The sequence below is a fragment of the Otolemur garnettii genome, unplaced genomic scaffold (assembly GCF_000181295.1).
Source record: "Otolemur garnettii isolate 467f Iridium unplaced genomic scaffold, OtoGar3 scaffold00108, whole genome shotgun sequence".
Taxonomy (NCBI): domain Eukaryota; kingdom Metazoa; phylum Chordata; class Mammalia; order Primates; family Galagidae; genus Otolemur; species Otolemur garnettii.
In genome coordinates this window covers 6,250,629-6,267,915 of record NW_003852503.1, presented here as the reverse complement: position 1 = coordinate 6,267,915, position 17,287 = coordinate 6,250,629, and the positions used below count along the sequence as shown (strand labels likewise).

General features: G+C 45.5%; 1 protein-coding gene across 1 annotated transcript; it reads left to right on the top strand.

Annotated features, from left to right (window-relative positions):
- Positions 1-483: 483 nt before the first annotated feature.
- CD3E (CD3e molecule) lies at positions 484-11,134 on the top strand. Its single transcript, XM_003796854.3, has 9 exons — positions 484-513; positions 628-733; positions 2,938-2,958; positions 4,485-4,499; positions 7,618-7,635; positions 8,066-8,287; positions 9,011-9,178; positions 9,725-9,771; positions 10,963-11,134. The coding sequence occupies exons 2-9, from the start codon at positions 685-687 to the stop codon at positions 11,017-11,019; spliced, it is 597 nt and encodes a 198-aa protein (XP_003796902.1). The 5' UTR covers positions 484-513; positions 628-684; the 3' UTR covers positions 11,020-11,134.
- Positions 11,135-17,287: the final 6,153 nt, after the last annotated feature.

Sequence of the window (17,287 nt, the reverse complement as noted above, 5' to 3'; positions counted from 1 at the left end):
ACTCGTTCACTTCTCCAATATGAGTCCCGTGTTCTTAAGTATTTTTGTAAAGTTGATAAGCCAAAACAATGGCGGCTTCTCATCTCAAGCCAATGTGTATTTTCAAGCTCATAGCTTTTATTTCCAAGGTGATCGTATCCTGCTCCTCCACGCCAGCCACGCCATAAAGAAAACAAGTATTTCGGTGCTCCTCTCTCTTCCTGTCATAGCGGGCGAGGGGGCAGTCGGGGGAGGGGTAGCTGAGAAAATTTTCAGCCAAGATGGAGGTCCGTTCTCATGGCCTGGGCTCTTAATAGGCAGGTATTTTGGCCCCTTCAGTTTTCATGAGAATCCTCTTGCTTGTCCTTATAGGAAGGCTGTGGGGCCCAGCTCTCCCCAGCCAGGTGGAGGCCTGTGCCTTGAACGTTTCCAAGAGAGGTAGAACCCACAGGCCCAGAGGCCCCCCGACACTTCCTGTGTGGGGTTCAGAAACCCGCCTCCCCTCCCAGCCTCGGGTGCCTGCTTCAGAAAATGGTGAGTCTCCCTCTCATGAAGACCCCTTTTTTCCTCCTAACATTGCGAGCAATGGCCCCAGGGTGCTTATCTCCGGCAGATGTTTTGAAAAAGTCCTTTGATTTCTTTTTTCAGAAGTCATAAACTGACTTGTCTCCGCCATCTTAGTAGAGAAGCATCGGTGAGAGGAAGATGCAGTGGGGCACTCTCTGGAAAGTTCTGGGACTCTGCCTCCTATCAGGTGAGTGAACACAGTCTGTGTTTCCAGACCACTGGAAAGCTCATAGTCTTACCCGGCACTGCCCAGTGACCCCAGGAAGCCTCAATTTAATAGATCTAAGGCACTGTTTGTACTACATTAGCTTGGGAAATTAGAGCCAGAGGCTAACAAAAAAGATTGGTCACAGGTGCCTGGGAACAGTGTTTCAGGAGCAGAGAAAAGCATTTGGGATGATCCTGTCTACTGACCAAATTCTGCTGGTGCATTTACCCAGCCCTTAAGAACTAGCAGAAAAGAGGTTGGAAGAGGACAATTCCACTCCTTGTTTTGGAGAGACCAGATAGGTGAACCTAAACACTGCCCAGGGTACATATAGCAAGTTTGTATGTGTTAAGGGATTGAATTCTTACTTCCACCTTGGCAAGAAGGTGTTATATCTCCTACTGTACAAGTGAAGAAATCGATACTCAAAAGAGTTACACTGGAACTGTCAACAAGGCCTGTGCTCTTCTAATGGCTGCATCCCATAAGCCAAAATGGCTTATGAAGGTTTGATTTCAAAAACCTAGCAAATGGTGGCCAGGCCCAGCAGCTCACACCTGTAATCCTAGCACTCTAGGAGGCCAAGGCAGGTGGATTGCTTGAGCTCAGGAGTTCGGGACCAGCCTAAGCAAGAGCAAAATCCCATCTCTAAAAATAGCCGGGCATTGTGGCAGGCGCCTGTGGTCCCAGTTACTTGAGAAGCTGAGGCAAGAAAATCCCTTGAGCCCAAGAGTTTGAGGTTCCTGTGAGCTATGCTGCCATGGCACACTACCGAGGGCAACAAAGTAAGACCCCGTCTCGGAAAAAAAAAAAAAAACAGCAAATGCTGTCACAGCTGGGGCCTGTATCTCAGAGCCACGGCTCTGATGCCTCCGCTTCCTGCTTCATCTTGGATTTCTCAACTTGAATGTGCACTTGGGGTTCTTGTTAAAATGCAGCTTCTGTTTCAGGAGGCCTGGATTGGGGACTGAGATTCCAGGTGTCTAATGAGTTCTCAAGGTTATTAATTTTCTACTGGTCCGAGGAACACACTGAGTAGCAGGGGCAGGCTGTGACCCCTACAAGGAGTGGTCAGGCATTTTCTTAGAGGCCTATGGTCTAAAATATGCTTTTTTTTTTTTTAAAGTAGAGAAAGAGAGACAGAGAGTTAGACCAAAGTTCTAAGCACCCTGAGAAATTTGGCACCCTAAGAATATAGCCCGTCTACTCTGGGGATAGGATGATAGGAAGTGTGTCTCAGGCAATATAGAGATAGAAAATTTTCAGGCAATGTCGGAGAACCTGGTCATTATAATGAATCCAAGTTATTGCTGGGTGAGGGGGTTCTGGAGGGCCCCAAGGAGATGTGATCAAGCTCTTCAATGCACAGGCTCTCGCTGATGAATAATCAGCATTTCAAATTATTTCCACCTCAGATATTTCTGCTTGTATCAAGCAGAAAGCAAATGGAAAAATTGAGCCATCAGACAAGCAAGAGCTAGAGATGGAACAAGAACCCCGTTGTTGGTACCCAGCCAAGAGGCTTGTTTTTCTTCCACAAAGACCAACTTTCAAAATGGAGGCTTAGGGGCAAAATTCTCTAGTTATCCAAAAAAGAAGTCCTAATGTTTTCTGACTGCTCCTTCTGACTTTTGAGTCCATATTCATATTTAATGCTAGATGCTTTCTTGCTCTATTTCCTCCCCAAATGCTCAGGCAATACCCAGCAGTTAAGTGTCACTTTTCTGGGGTAGACTTTATTATAGAAATTATAGAAATGTCTATAATTGGCTTGGCGCCTGTGGCTCAAGCAGCTAAGGCACCAGCCACATACACCTAAGGTGGCGGGTTCAAATCTCCAGCCCGGGCCCGCCAAACAACAATGATGGCTGCAACCAAAAAATGGCCAGGCGTTGTGGCGGGCGCCTGTGGTCCCAGCTACTTGGGAGGCTGAGGCAGGAGACTCGCTTGAGCCCAGAAGTTGGAGGTTGCTGTGAGCGTGATGCCATGGCACTCTACCCAGGGGGATAGCTTGAGGCTCCGTCAAAAAAAAAAAAAAAAAAGAAATGTCTATAATTAACCATAGTTGACAAGAACTTTAGATGGCATGTCCTCAGACTGGAACACAGCCGTTTTTCTCTTTGGAATTGAAGGAACCCACGATATTTGCTAACTTTTTAAAATTATTCTTCTTTATTTTCTAGTTGGCGCATGGGGGCAGGAAGGTAAGATCTGTTTTCTTTCTTTCTTATAAAATCAGTCCAGCATTCTTGGGATTTATAAGTGGCACTTCCTCTAGGCCTCTCCTAGAACTTCCACAGAGACCAGGAAAAGGGATTCCTACCATCTCTTCCTTTGCCTCTTCCTCTTAAGTTTAGAGATATTTCTGGACTGAAACAGAGATCGTACGATAACAAGTCTTAATTCTTCAAAAGAAAAATCGAGACTGTTAAATTAAGTTGAACAGGCCAACCATTCTCATTTGTTTTCATTTCATATTTGATATGAGATTTTGTAAAGGCAAAAATGCATGCACAGGGTTGCTCTGAACAAGCCTCTGGGGAAATATTTGGGTACATATTCAGAATTATACTTGTGTTCATGTGTGCACATGCATGCATGTGCCTGGTCTGGACTTATTTCGTCAACCATAGCAGTAAAGTCAGGAGTGTAGAACACTGGCAGCCTCTCTACTCAACCAGCTCTTCCAAACTGAGTAAGCTGATGTTGGATTTAAATTAAGGTGACCAGATTTTAACATTGGTAAAGTGGGACACCATTGACGTGCGGGGTGGGGGTGGGGGGCTGACAACAATGCAAACTTTGATAAGCAGTTCTCGATAAGCAGTTCTCAACAATTATTTGTTATTATTAAAGTTTAACATTATAAAATTAACAAAAATAATATAAAACTCATATCCTGGTAAAATAGCCACATGGCAGCCAAAAACTATATATTCCCTTCCTGTTCTCCTGCATTCCCTAGCTTGTCATGCATTCTTTCCAAAAGTCAAGACTTTTTTAAAACGCTGCAGGACACGGAACAAATTGTTAAAAATCAGGACTGTCCCACCAAAAGCGGGATGTCTGGTCACCTTACTCTAGAGAGGGGGGAGCTACTTGTTTGTTCCAGACAGTTTGGCTCCTTCTGAGCTAATTGTCCTTGCCTAGAAGGGAGGGAGGGAGCCATTCTCCTTCTGATACCGATTCCACCTGGGGACCTTGCCCAGGAGGGGAGTAGGAAGTTTACATTAGCCTTTTCATTTCCAAATGGAGTTACATTAACCTTTTCATTCCCAAATGGAGTTACATTAACCTTTTCAGCAGCCAAAAACCATATATTCCCTTCCCATTCTCCCGCTGTTCCCTAGCTTGTTGCGCATTCTTTCCAAAAATTGGGACTTTTTTAAAACACCGCAGGATGCGGGACAAATTGTTAAAAATCAGGACTGTCCCACCAAAAGCGGGACGTCTGGTCACCTTAATTTAAATGCAACCACTGTTCTATTCTGCATTCCACTGCATGGCCTCATTTGTAGTGTCTTTAGAAGCCATGTTTATAAATAGCTATCGGATATTTAACATAGGAGATAAGGCCCCAGACAGCTTTTCATATCTAGCCAAGAAAATGTGAGGATCCATCATTTCCAAAAGGTTGAGGGAAGAGAGTTCCCTAACCCACGGGAGGAGGGTCTGGTCTTAGTTTGCTGATGGAAACATTATTAATGGCTTCTTATCATTTCCTTTTCAGAAAATGAAGAAACTGGTAAGAGGATTTTCACTGTATGCGACCTCTTTTCAAATGTAGAACAATGAATCTCAAATTCAGTTGATTTTTTTTAAATGTGGAACAAAATGATTGTAGAGGACAACCACAATAATAAGCCCTGAGAATGAGAACTATTAAAGGGAAAATAAAGCTGTCTTTCAAGGGGATCTGTATGACATGTGCCTACATTTGTTGCTAATGTCATGTCTGGTTATAGCTGTGCCTGTCCCTGGGCACCCAGCGGAGAAGAGTCACGTGCTCAGGGATGTAGGCATGGGTTGGAGCTACCAGGCACTGTGGTATAAACTATGAGATCCTCGAAGGCAGAGACAGTGTCTCCTTGACCTATCCCAGGGTCTGGCATCTATGAGGTGTTCCATGAGCATGTTTTGAATGAACCAATGAATGAAGCATATGAATATATTGCTAATTCCTCCCCTCAAGAAGCCGATGGTCTTGCATGAAGGACAGTTGATAATACACGTACAGTCATTTTAAAAGAAAATGTTGCCTACTACGATACACGTAGATACAGAGCAAAATGAAATATAGAGGAGAGTAGGTGAAAAAGGACTCCTGAGAGAGATGAGTCTTGAGCTGAGTCTTTTTTTTTTTTTTTGCAGTTTTCATCCAGGGCCAGGTTTGAACCTACCATCTCCAGTATATGGGGCCGGCGCCCTACACCTTTGAGGCACAGGCACCGCCCTGAGTCTTTTTTTTTTTTTTAATTGCTGTTTGGCCGGGGTCGGGTTCGAACCCGCCACCCTCAGTATATGGGGCTAGTACCCTACTCCCTGAGGCACAGCTACCACCCTTGAGCTGAGTCTTAAAGGATGAGCTTATACTTTAGGGAAGAAGAATATTTTAGGCAGAGGAAATAAAGCTTTCTAGAGTAAGGTTAAGAGTCTAACCCTGAAGCCAGACTTCAGAATCCTGGCTCAACTTTCTGCTTACTGGGTGCCCTTGAATAATTTATTTCTCTATGCCATAGCATCACAAAATAACAAAGTTTCCTAGACTGTAAGGTTGTTATGAGGATTGAATGAATAATTTATTTAAGATGCTTAGAACATTATCTGATGTAGAAGGCAGTAGGTAAATTTTAGCTATTACATGGAAAGGATGCTCACTACAGATAATAAATGCTAAAGTTTATTTTTATTTTTACTATTGTTTTTTGAGATAGAGTCTCACTTTGTCCCTCTCAATAGAGTGCTGTGGCATCACAGCTCACAGCAACCTCAAACTTTTGGGCTTAAGCAATTCTCTTGCCTCAGTCTCCCAAGTAGCTGGGACTACAGGCACCCACCACAACACTCAGCTAGTTTTAGAGACGAGGTCTCGTTCTGGCTCAGACTGGTCTCAAACCTGCGAGCTCAGGCGATCCACCTGCCTCAGCCTCCAGAGTGCTAGGATTACAGGCATGAGCTACCACACCCCAGCCCCACTAAAATTTATTGAATGTGTATATTTTAAATATTGCTGTAAATATTTTACCTGAATTTCTTCATTTAATTCTTCCAACATCCCTATTCTATAGATAAGGAAGGAAGTGTTGAACAGTCCCATCACAGAGACACAAATGTAGATTTATATGATACTGAAGCTCCTTTTCCTAAACATTATGAAATACCATCTCTGGACGTGTATAAAATCTTTGTGGGCACACTTATTTCTAAGCATAGACATCTAGGCCCCGTGTGAGCGTAAGTCTAAGCTCTCCTACTGAACTTATGCCAGTTAAAGTTGTTGAGCAATTTTCATTACATTCCTTTTCTCAAACAAGCCTACCAAACAGAGCATAATGTCTATTTATTTTTAAATTATTTGGTCTATGCTCTCTAGTATATTTAACATATCTAAGAAACATCAGTGGTGAAAAATGATTTGTGAGTCAAAATAATTATCAACTGTCAATTATTATCAAGTGGAAAAGCTGGACTATAATTTGTTTGCATTCTGATCGGCCGTGGTCAGGAGGCGACTGCCTGAGCAAATGGGTCAGAGCTCAGTTCTGATCTCCATGGTAGCAGGACCCCAAGAAAGAAAAGAGAAAAGGAAGCAACAACTTTCTTGAGCACGTGCTGGGTGCCATCCACTTTCACCCTCATAATCCATTTAATTCTCACAAAAACCCTGGGAGGTGGGTGTTTTATCTCCGCTTCCTTGATAAAGGAATTGAGGCTTAGAGAAGTTAAATGCCTTGCCCTTGGTCACACAGACTTCAAACACAGGGCTTCTGACTCTGAGTTCCATGCTCTGTCCCCAGTAGCATGGTGTCTCTGAGCCACCCTCTCCTCCCTTCCAGCAAACATGGAAGCCAGGGAACAAAGATAGACCCCCAGCCTTACCTCCCAAGGCAAAACTAACTACTGTGGGGCATTTGGCTAGATCCTCAGATGACATTGATGAATTAGGAGTAGATTTCATTTGTCCATACCAATGGCCCCTTCCCCTCCTCCCTCTAACAACAATAACTGAAAGGTGATTATGTTCAAAGATAATATAAAGCCACTCTTATTGGAAGAACCGTTTTCTCAAAATCTGTAAGGTGCTTCACATCATTTAAAGGCAGTAACAGAGCAAATTATGTGGAATAAGGAGAAAGATGTTTGTTCTCTATCATGAGGGACTCTGTTAGGTATAGACAGAATTTCTGAACTATGAGAAATAGGTAAGGCCAAGAATAAGAGATTCAGTGGTGTAGAGAGGTCTTTACCTCTGAAAAGACCCTTTCACATCTATCTGGAATAATGTTCTGGCTAATGCCAGAGGCTGAGCCTGAAGACTTTTAGACATTTTCAGCTTTAGAGTTTTAAGACTTTCTGAGCTTCAGAAGGTGTGGGTCTAGGAGTATATGCTGGTGTGGTCTCAATTTAATGTATCTGAGTTACATTAAATTTGAGCTAAGTTATATCTACGAGCTGAATCTCATGAATACATAATCGTTAAATATGATACATACTTTGCTTGCAAGACTTGGGGGGTCCTAAATGATGAGATCCTCATTGGGAATCCTTGGGGGCAAGGTCTAATCCCCCTTGAAAAATTGTACCTCCAATTGAAACTGACACCAAGATATTTTCTTACATCTCTTTCCTTTTTTCATTTTTAGGTTCTTCCGCGCTCAGACGTGAGTTGATCAGTCTTTTGTTTATGCCCTGTCTGAGGATGCGATGGGTGGGTGGAGGAGAAGGAGCTGATGGAGAGAGATTAACCCCAAGAACTGAGAACCTCCCAACTTTACACTCTCATCCCCCGGTTCAGAAAGTTTCCGCATAGGGACTGTTATGGGTACTAACATTCATCCTCCCCTTTCCAAGTCCCCACGTCCTTGCCCAAACTCTGAAGCCACCTTTCAGAACATAATCTAGTTTCCCTTCCGCCGCATGTCCCCTTTCCACACCCGCCAGCCGGTAGAACTCCCTTCTGACAAGCAAATCTAAGACCTGCATGACAGATGGTTTCCTGCATTTGGTTGGCTCTTTTGTCCCCAGTTTGCCTTTTCTGAAAATGTCCTGGTTTCTCCCTTCAATCTCCCTTCTTTCTCTCCCATTCCCCAGCATATAAAGTCTCCATCTCAGGAACCACGGTAACAGTGAAGTGCCCTCTGGACACTGAACATGACATAAATTGGGCAAAAAAGGACCAAGAATTAAAGGATTATAAAAACCAGGAAGACCTAATACTGGATAATTTTTCAGAAATGGAAAACAGCGGTTATTATGCTTGCTATACAGGCAATAAGGACGATATAAGCCACTATCTCTACCTGAGAGCAAGAGGTAATACTGTGTCGGGGAAAGGCACCAGTAGCCCTTTAGGGAGGATCATTCTGAAACAGCATTCTCTGTGACTTCCCCTACCCCAACTCATAGTCCCCTGGCATCTCTGTGCTTCCTCCTCCACTCAATCCCAGGACTCCCTGATGCCACAGAGCATCAGTGTTTCCAGGACCATAGATAAAACACCGACTGGGGTCCATCTGGGCAACCTCAGTCTCTGCTAGATCTGAAACAGCAACTTCCCAAGAGACAGAATTGGGTCATTTGCATTCCATCACACCCAGAATTATAGCACACCAACGTGAGTTTATCTGATGTGATATCTAGAGACAAATATCCTCCAAAGTATGATAATAACTAAGGCATAATGATAAAATAATCATGAGAGCTAACATGTAGCGAGTGCTTAAGTTTTAAGCTCTGTTCAAAACAATTACCGGGGATTTTTTTTTTTTTCATGTAATCCTCTCGACCACCATATGAGTTATTTTATTCCCATTCTGTAGAGGAAGAAACAGAGGCTTTGTGAGTTGAAAACACGTTTCCCAATTGCTGGGATTTGAACCCCTAACCACCACACTGCTTGTTACTGTTATAAGCGTATTGAAAGGGAGGGCTCTGGCCATGGCAAGGGGAGAATGGGCTTCATTGTTCCTTCCTCAGCTCCAGTGTCCTCGTGTCTTCTTTTCTCATTGGGTTTCTCTTCCTCCCCATCCCCCACAGTGTGTGAGAACTGCATGGAGGTGGATGTGATGGCCGTGGTCACAATTATCATAGTCGACGTCTGCATCACTCTGGGCTTGATGATGCTTGTTTATTACTGGAGCAAGAATAAAAAGGCCAAGGCCAAACCTGTGACTCGAGGCATGGGCGCTGGGGGCAGGCTCAGGGGTAAGACCGGAATTAGATAAAAGGAGATTCCCACCAAGGGGGCCATTCAGCCTGGGCCAGGATGGGCTGCAAGTCCAGGCTAAGTCAAAACAGCTCCTGCAGGGCATCTCGGGCGATGCCGAGATCTCCAAAGAGGAATTCAAATCTCAGATCACTTCTCCCCTTCCAGCCTAGAATGGAGTTAAAAGGTTTGTGAACGGGACGGGCTTCTTCAAATGCCTGTCAGTGTCTGCCCTAATCAGATCCATCCCCAAGCTGTGGGAAGAGAGACTTTGAGATGTTAGTTCCTTCCTTTTCCATTTCCTTTCCCCATGGAAAGAAACAAAGGGAGGACCTTGAGCTGAGGAAAGTCACAAAATGATGAGAAGAGCCTGGGGGGTCCTTAGAGATGGGATGAAAGAGAGAGAAGAGAAAGGGCGGCTGAACGAAAAAGGGAGTAGAGCACACAAAGATTTGCCATCCTCAGATGGGGTCTCAGCGGCACAGTCAGTGCTGCAAGATTGCTGTTCCTTCATGGAAACAAAGACTTTTCCTTTCCCTCTGCAGGACAAAACAAGGAGAGACCACCACCTGTTCCTAACCCAGACTACGAGGTAACAGGGGGATAGAGTGGGCCAGGAAGCTGGGGGGGGTGGAGTCTTTCTAGGGGGAAGGGAACAGTGGGACTGTCCATCTTGCCTGCCAGATACTTCAGAGCCCCATTCTCAGGGCTCCCACAGCAACTCACCGTACGCCCAACTCTCTTCCAAGATAGAATAGGACCACCTCAAGGCAACGCATTTCCTACAACAAGGAGAAGTGGGGGGTTGGGGGAGACACACTTCTTTTTTTCTGGCTTATTCATTATCTGGGATATAGCCATAGAGAGCACCATATATGCAAATTCTAGCACAATATATTCAAGGCTGATAGTCCCCCAGAAGCACCAGTATAGTCATACCAGTTATTAAAACACTTCATTAGTGGCCGGGTATTGTGGCTCATGCTTATAATCCTAATACTCTGGGAGGCTGAGGCCAGAGGACTGCTTCAGCTTAGGTTCAAGACCAGCCTGAGCAAAGTGAGACCCCATCCCTGCTAAAACTAGAACAATTAGCCAGGCATGGTGGTGGGCATCTGTATTCCAGGTACTCAGGAGGCTGAGGCAGGAGGATCGCTGGAGCCCAGGAGTTTGAGATTACTATGAGTTAGGCTGAGACCATGGCACTTTAGCCTGGGCAACAGAGTGAGATTATGTCTCAAAAACATTTATTTATTTCATTAGTAAATGGCCTCAAGCTTCTCCCACCCCCACCCACCCTGATACACACATACACACACAGAGCACATATACATCACATACATCACACACATCACACCCCGTCCCCACGGGGCTGCCTCTTGATTTGGGGTAACTAGAGTTAATGCCTGACACAGCAGTGTGGGCACTACCAGCTATTAAACATTTTGAATATCACACCTAGATAAACCCAAGAAATATTTATCGGGCACAGCCAAACATGTAGTGTTTGTTTTAGCATTAGTGACTTCTTCAACCCTAACAAAAAGTCCTGAGAGGTGGGTCTCTACAGACCCATTTTTGAGATGGGAAAGCTGAGGCTCACAGAAGGAGATGACTGGCTCAAATCTCCTACCCATCTGTATCAAGCTGGAATTGGACCCCAGCACCTGACTCCAAGTCCAAAGTTCTTTCTGCTGCACGAAAGCTGGGTCTTCAGTGCCCTTTCTCTCTTAGGAAGCACTTCTTCCCACTCTACTGACCACCCCTCTCCCTTCCACCGCAGCCCATCCGGAAAGGCCAGAGGGACCTGTATTCTGGCTTGAATCAGAGAGGCATCTGATGACAGAGGACCAAGGACACTGCCTCCCACCGGCCTGGCTCCTCTCCTGGCACCCTGCAACTCCCCATTCCCTGGGCAAGGCTTAGACCCTGCAAGAAGATTGTTCCTGGGCCGCAGGGTGAACTCACACCCTGCAGCCTTGTCCCCGGCTCCCTCCTCCGCCTGCTCTGCCACGCCTAGTCCTAGGATTTGGTTTCTTCTCCCTTGACACGTTATAGCTGGTCAAGCCCTCGTGACTGGCCTGCCCTCTTGTCAGGATATTTATTTCTGTCATTAACTCCCTCCCGTTCCCCATAGATGTTACTTCTCCCTTCAGTTCCATCCTTTTTCTATATAGAAGTTGTCCCCCATTCCATCTGCCTTTTTATTTCTCCTGCTCTCTCCTTTGCACCCTTCTCTGAAGATGGATTAGGTAGATGTTGGTGGAGGGCTTGTCCCATTCAGAGATCCTGGCCCAGAGCCAGCCCCGTGTTCCCTCCCCTTGTCTCCACCTACACCCCCAGATAGTCGATCATCTCTATAAATGTACCGGCTCCTCTCGGCTGAGAGAGAAAGGAAATAAAGTGTGTTTGGCTGAAAGAGTTGCTGTCCCTCTTTTCTGGGAGGTCCTTAGAGGCTGCCTTGTTTCTTAAGACCACACAGGTCCTCACTACCTTTTACTAAATTCTCTGCTACGAGCCCAAATGCAAGCACTACCTGTTTTCACAGCTGGTAAAGCGTTATCTCTTGAGAGAGGGAGAGCAGAGGAAGAGGGGGAGAGGGAAAGAGAGAGAGGGAAGAGAGAAAGAAAAAAGAAAGAAAGAGAAAAAGGAAGGAAGGGAGGAAGGGAAGCAAGGAAGGAAGGAAAGAGAGAAGGAAGGAAGGGAAGGAAGGAAGGAAAGAAGGAAAGGAGGGAGGGAGGGAGAAAAGGGAGGGAGGAAGGGAGGAAAGGGAGGGAGGGAAGGAAGGAATGGAGGGAGGGTGGGTGGGGAGAAAGAAGGAAAAGTTAATTTCTCTTGGAAGAAAACTCAGAAGTGTCTGATGGATCCCTGATGGAGTGGTCATTTCAACAAATGAGTAATAAAAAAAAAAAAAATGAGTAAGATAGAAACAGGAGCCTTAAAGGAACATGAAGGGGCCAGAAGAGAAAGGCAGAGGTGTAAGGGGGGTTCGGGGAGTGGACACATGTTTCCATAAGCTGCCAAGAAGAGCCACTGAGCCAGGGCTGGGGAAGTGGAGGAGGGAGGTGTCTCAAGCAGGCGCTGCTCCCCCACCCCAGAGGCAGCGGGGCCAGCCAGAAGCAGGCTGCGGTTCAGCAGCACAGGATGTGGGCTGTGCTTGCTCCGCACCACCTTCTGGGGAGGGTGAGAGAGCTCTAGCAGCAGCCAGGGGCCCAGAGACCGCTGTGGGAAGACTTGGTTGTAGAGAGAGGAGGCCAAAGCGTGGAGGAGCTGTCTTTGTCCGGCCCAAACCAGCAGCCTCTCTACTCTCACTGTGCCCTCAGAAGCCTCCCTGCCAAACACAGCGCTCTTGATGGGTGTGGGCAGTGCTACCAAGGCCATCCACACACTGTACTCCTTTGGCCTTGGCTGTGGCTACTTGTTGGTCCCTGTTGAAGTGATGCTTCTCTTTCCCTCCAAGCATCAACACTTCAGCTCAAAAAGAGTCCCCATGCCTTTGGCATCACTGGCCGCCCATCAGCAGGCTGGGCCAGGAGCAGTTTTATTCCACTTGGATATTTGATTGTACTGGCCAGGGGCAGGCATCGTGCAGCATGATAAAAGCAATAACAGCTACCATTTATTGGGCATTGCTGTGCTTCTGAAATCGTATTTAACTCTTTATAGCCATTACCTCATTTAATCTTCCCAATGTCTCAACAGGCAGATGTTGCTACTCTCATTTTGCAGATGAGGATACTGAGACTCAAGTCACAGTTAGTGAGGGGAGGACAGAGCTGAAATTAGCAGCCAAGGCTGTCCAGCCCCACGCTCAGAACATCTGCCCAGTCAGTACTGACTATGAGTGTTCTCCGTTTTCCTGGCTTAAAAGCTCTTAATTGTTGGGAGTGGAAGGTTGTTGGCGTTTTTGTTTTTGAGACAGAGTCTTGCTCTGTCACTCAGGCTGGAGTGTTATGGCTTCAGCCTAGCCCAAAACAACCTCAAACTCCTGGGCTCAAGCAATCCTCCTGCCTTAGCCTTTAAGTAGCTGAGACAACAAGCACCCACCATAACCCCCAGCTAATTGTTTTTTCTCCTTTCCCTTTTTAAAAAAAATTTTTTTGCATATAAAAGATTTATTTTAAATGTTTTAAGGGTAAGATAGAGTTACATCCTTTTTTTTTTAAGTAGAGACGGTGTCTGACTCTTGCTCACCCTGCCTCTTGCTTTGGACCTCAAGCAATCCTCTAGTCTCAGGATGCCAGGATTACAGGTGTGCGTGACAACACCCAGTCAAAAGTTCTGTATTTAATTGTTTGTGCACTCCTTCAATGAGTGTTTTTCTTTTTCCTTTCTTTTCTTTTTTAGACAAAGTCTCACTATGTCGCCCTCAGTAGAGTGCTGTGGTGTCACAGCTCACAGCAACCTCAAACTCTTGGGCTTAAGCGATTCTCTTGCCTCAGCCTCCCAAGTAGTTGAGACTACAGGCACCCGCCACAATGCCTGGCTATAATTTTTGTTGTTGTTGTAGTTGTCATTGTCGTTTAGCAGGCCCTCACCAGGTTCAAACCGGCCAGCACGGTGTACGCAGATGGCACCGTAACCACTGGGCTATGGACGCCAAGCCCAATGAGTGTTTTTCTAACCACTGGTGTGGCCACCAGCCCCATGCATACTAAGTGCTAAGAGGTTACAAATTAAGATAGTTCCTGTCTCCAAGGAGTTTGCAATTATATAAAAGTAGCAAAGCATGCAAAAAGTTAAATAGCAAAACAGTGACATGCCCCCGCATAAGTGAGTGCTGGAGACAATGTTGCCGGTGTTCAGAGGAGGAACTCAGAGAGCTGAAGTGGTCACTAACAGCTTCAAAGAGGGAAGGTCTGATCTGGCCCCAACGGAAGGATGGATAGAATTTGGAAATAATGGAGAAGCGATGCGATTCCGATGTCCCACCCCTCCTACTGGCATGTTGAAATTTGATCCCCAGTGTTGAATTTAATATTGCCAAGAGCCAGTTTTTCTCTTGGGGTCAAGTGGTAAGTGTTTGGGTCATGGCGGTGGATCCCTTATGAATGGCTTGGTGTCCTCCCCTCTGTAAGGAGTGAGATCTCACTTTATTGGTTCAGAAGAGCTGGTTGTTTCATAGATCCCACTACCACCTCCCTCTCCTGCCCCTCCCATCACCATATGACAAGCCTGCTTCTCCTTCTCCTTCCACCTTGATTGGAAGCTCCCTGAAGCCCTCGCTAGAAGCAGATGCTGGCATGATGCTTCTTGCACAATCTGCAGAACTGAGAGCCAAATAAACCTCTTTTCTTTATAAATTACCCAGCCTTGATGATTTCCTTTATAGCAACATGAAACAAACTAATACAAGATAGGGAGAAAGGTAAGAACAAAGACTTAAAGGCAAGCCAGCTCCTTCCTAGGGGAGCAAATCAACTTACGGAAGAGAAGGAAACTGGCTCTTTGGGGACACTTACTAGTGCCTGTCCTTTCCTAAGTACTAGCCATGCATTACTCATTCAGTCCTCAATGTGACACTGCAAAGAATGTATGATTGTCTCCATTTGCAAAAGAGAAAACCTGGCTCGTGGCGATACCAAGTAATTTCCTTAGGGCCCCACGGCAAGGAGGCGATGGCCCTGGAATTCACATGCAGATGCTCTGGCACACCCTCATCACAAATGTCTGTTTTACTAAAATAACTTGAGTGTGGCAGGTCCCCAAACTACACCCTAGGACCTTGTGGTTCCTGGCTGTGCCAAAGCAGAGAGGCTGACAATCTTTGCCCTTTCTTGGTGCCCTTTCTTGGCTCCCTCCTTGCTCCCCTGAGAGGCTGTGCCCCACCATCAGCACTCAGGAGCCCACTCAGTCCCTGCCTGGTTAGGTCTGAGCACTGGGGACAACGCCAGCTTCACAGAGAACAGGGCGACCTACAGGGCCTGAAGCCAACCTCTTATCTACCCTCTCACCTGCTTCCTCACTTTCCCCTCTGGCGGGTCAAGAATGAGACAATTACAGGGATAGAACTGGAATATCCAGCAAAGTATCTGAAGAATGGAAGAAAAAGTATCCAATGTACTCAGTCTTACTATGAAACCAATTTGTAGCTTTCTTAGGAACGCTATAACCCAATTATAGCCCAAGAAGAAGGGGAAAGGGGAGAGGAAGGGGAGGGGAGGAGAGGGGGAAAGTTGGGTGGAGGGAGAGTAATTGGTGGGACCACACCTACAGTGCATCTTACAGGGGTACACGTGAAATTTAATAGGTGTAAAATATAAATGTCTAAACACAATAACTAAGAAAATGCCACGAAGGCTATGTTAACCAGTTCGATGAAAACATTTCAAATTGTATATAAAACCAGCACATTGTACCCCATGATTGCATTAATGTACATAGCTATGATTGAATAATAATAATGAAGAATGGGATAATTCTCACTCGCCTAAAACCTCAATCAGTTCCCTCACCTCCCATGGGCTTCAGGGTCTCATGGCATCACCTCTCTATCCCTTTGAACTTGATCTTTCACCTCTCTATCCCTTTGAACTTGATCTTTCCTCTCCACCGCACACTCACATCTCTCCTGTGCTAAGATAAGCTCTCCCTTGACCCTGTGTGCGCCCTGCCCAACCAAAACATGAGACAAAATAGGTAAAAACAATAGTGTTAACACATTGAACACCAGGCAACAAGGGAGAGGGATACATGGGTCACTACGAAAGTTTTGAGACACTCTGTGTTCTGATCCCTTATTTTACTTCTAAGAAACACAGTCGACAGCGTCCTCACTGATTCGCACTTGCAAGTTTCAACCTGCTTGGCTTATCCGTGTTCCTGGGAGGGATTCATTTGTTTCCAGCCTTACAGATTTTATGTTTTTTGACTTTCGTGTATCTCAAAACTTTTATAATAATTCACGTACCTGGCAGCACCTGTAGCTCAGTGGATAGGGCGCCGGCCAGATACACCGAGGCTGGCAGGTTCGAATCTGACCCTGGGCCAGCTAAAACAACAATGGCAACCGCAACAAAAAAAAATAGCCGGGCGTTGTGGTGAGCGCATGTAGTCCCATGGGACTACTTGGGAGGCTGCGGCAAGAGAACCGCTTAAGCCCAGGAATTTGAGGTTGTTGTAAGCTGTGACACCACGGCACTCTACCCAGGGTGACAGATTGAGACTCTGTCTCAAAAAAAAACAATTTTTTTTTTTTAAATCCATGTACCGGGTGATGCCTATGGCTCAAAGGAGTAGGGCATAGGCCCCATATACCAGAGGTGGTGGGTTCAAGCCTGGCCCCCCGCCAAAAAAACTCCAAAAAAAAAAAATCCATGTACTTGAGAGGTAGGGGAAAAACAAGGGAAGCCCCAAGTTTGTTCCAGCTTACCACCCACAGAAAGTTTCCAGGTTCCAGCGCAGACCCAGGCAAAGCCCAGAGATTTCTCTGAGGTTAGGAGACAGAGATGGGAAATCAAGATTTATGGAGTTTATAGGAGAGAGTACAAGAACTGAGGTGGGCGGCGGCGCCTGTGGCTCAAAGGAGTAGGGCGCTGGCCCCATATACCGCAGGTTCAAACCTGGCCCCAGCCAAAAAAAAAAAAAAACTGCAAAAAAAAAAAAAGAAAAGAAAAGAAATGAGAGAGAGGCACTCAGAGAGAACCCAGAAATTCACAGAAGGCCCCTATTGTAGTTTGGATGTTTATTCTCCCCAGATCTCATGGTGAAATTTTACTCAAATAAATGTCAAGAACTTAATCAAAGTGTACACATTCCCTGAGAAAGTTCACGGAAGATGGAACATAGAGCCTATCCTGTGTGATGGACACAACTACAACTTGGACTTTAACCTTACACAAGCAGACTATGTCACCTAATCGTATGTACCCTCATATTTAAAAAAAAAAAGATAATCTGAGTAGCCCCTTATCTCTTCAATAAACTGAATCTTTAGTTTTAAAAAAATTCTCACAAAGAAAACTACAGGCATAGATGGCTTCACTGGTCAAATGTATCTGACATTTGAAGAGGAAATAACATCAATTCTATACAAACTCCTCCAGAAAATCGAAGAAGGAATTTTTCCAATGTGTTCCATCAAGACCAGAATTATGCTGTGTTTTTTA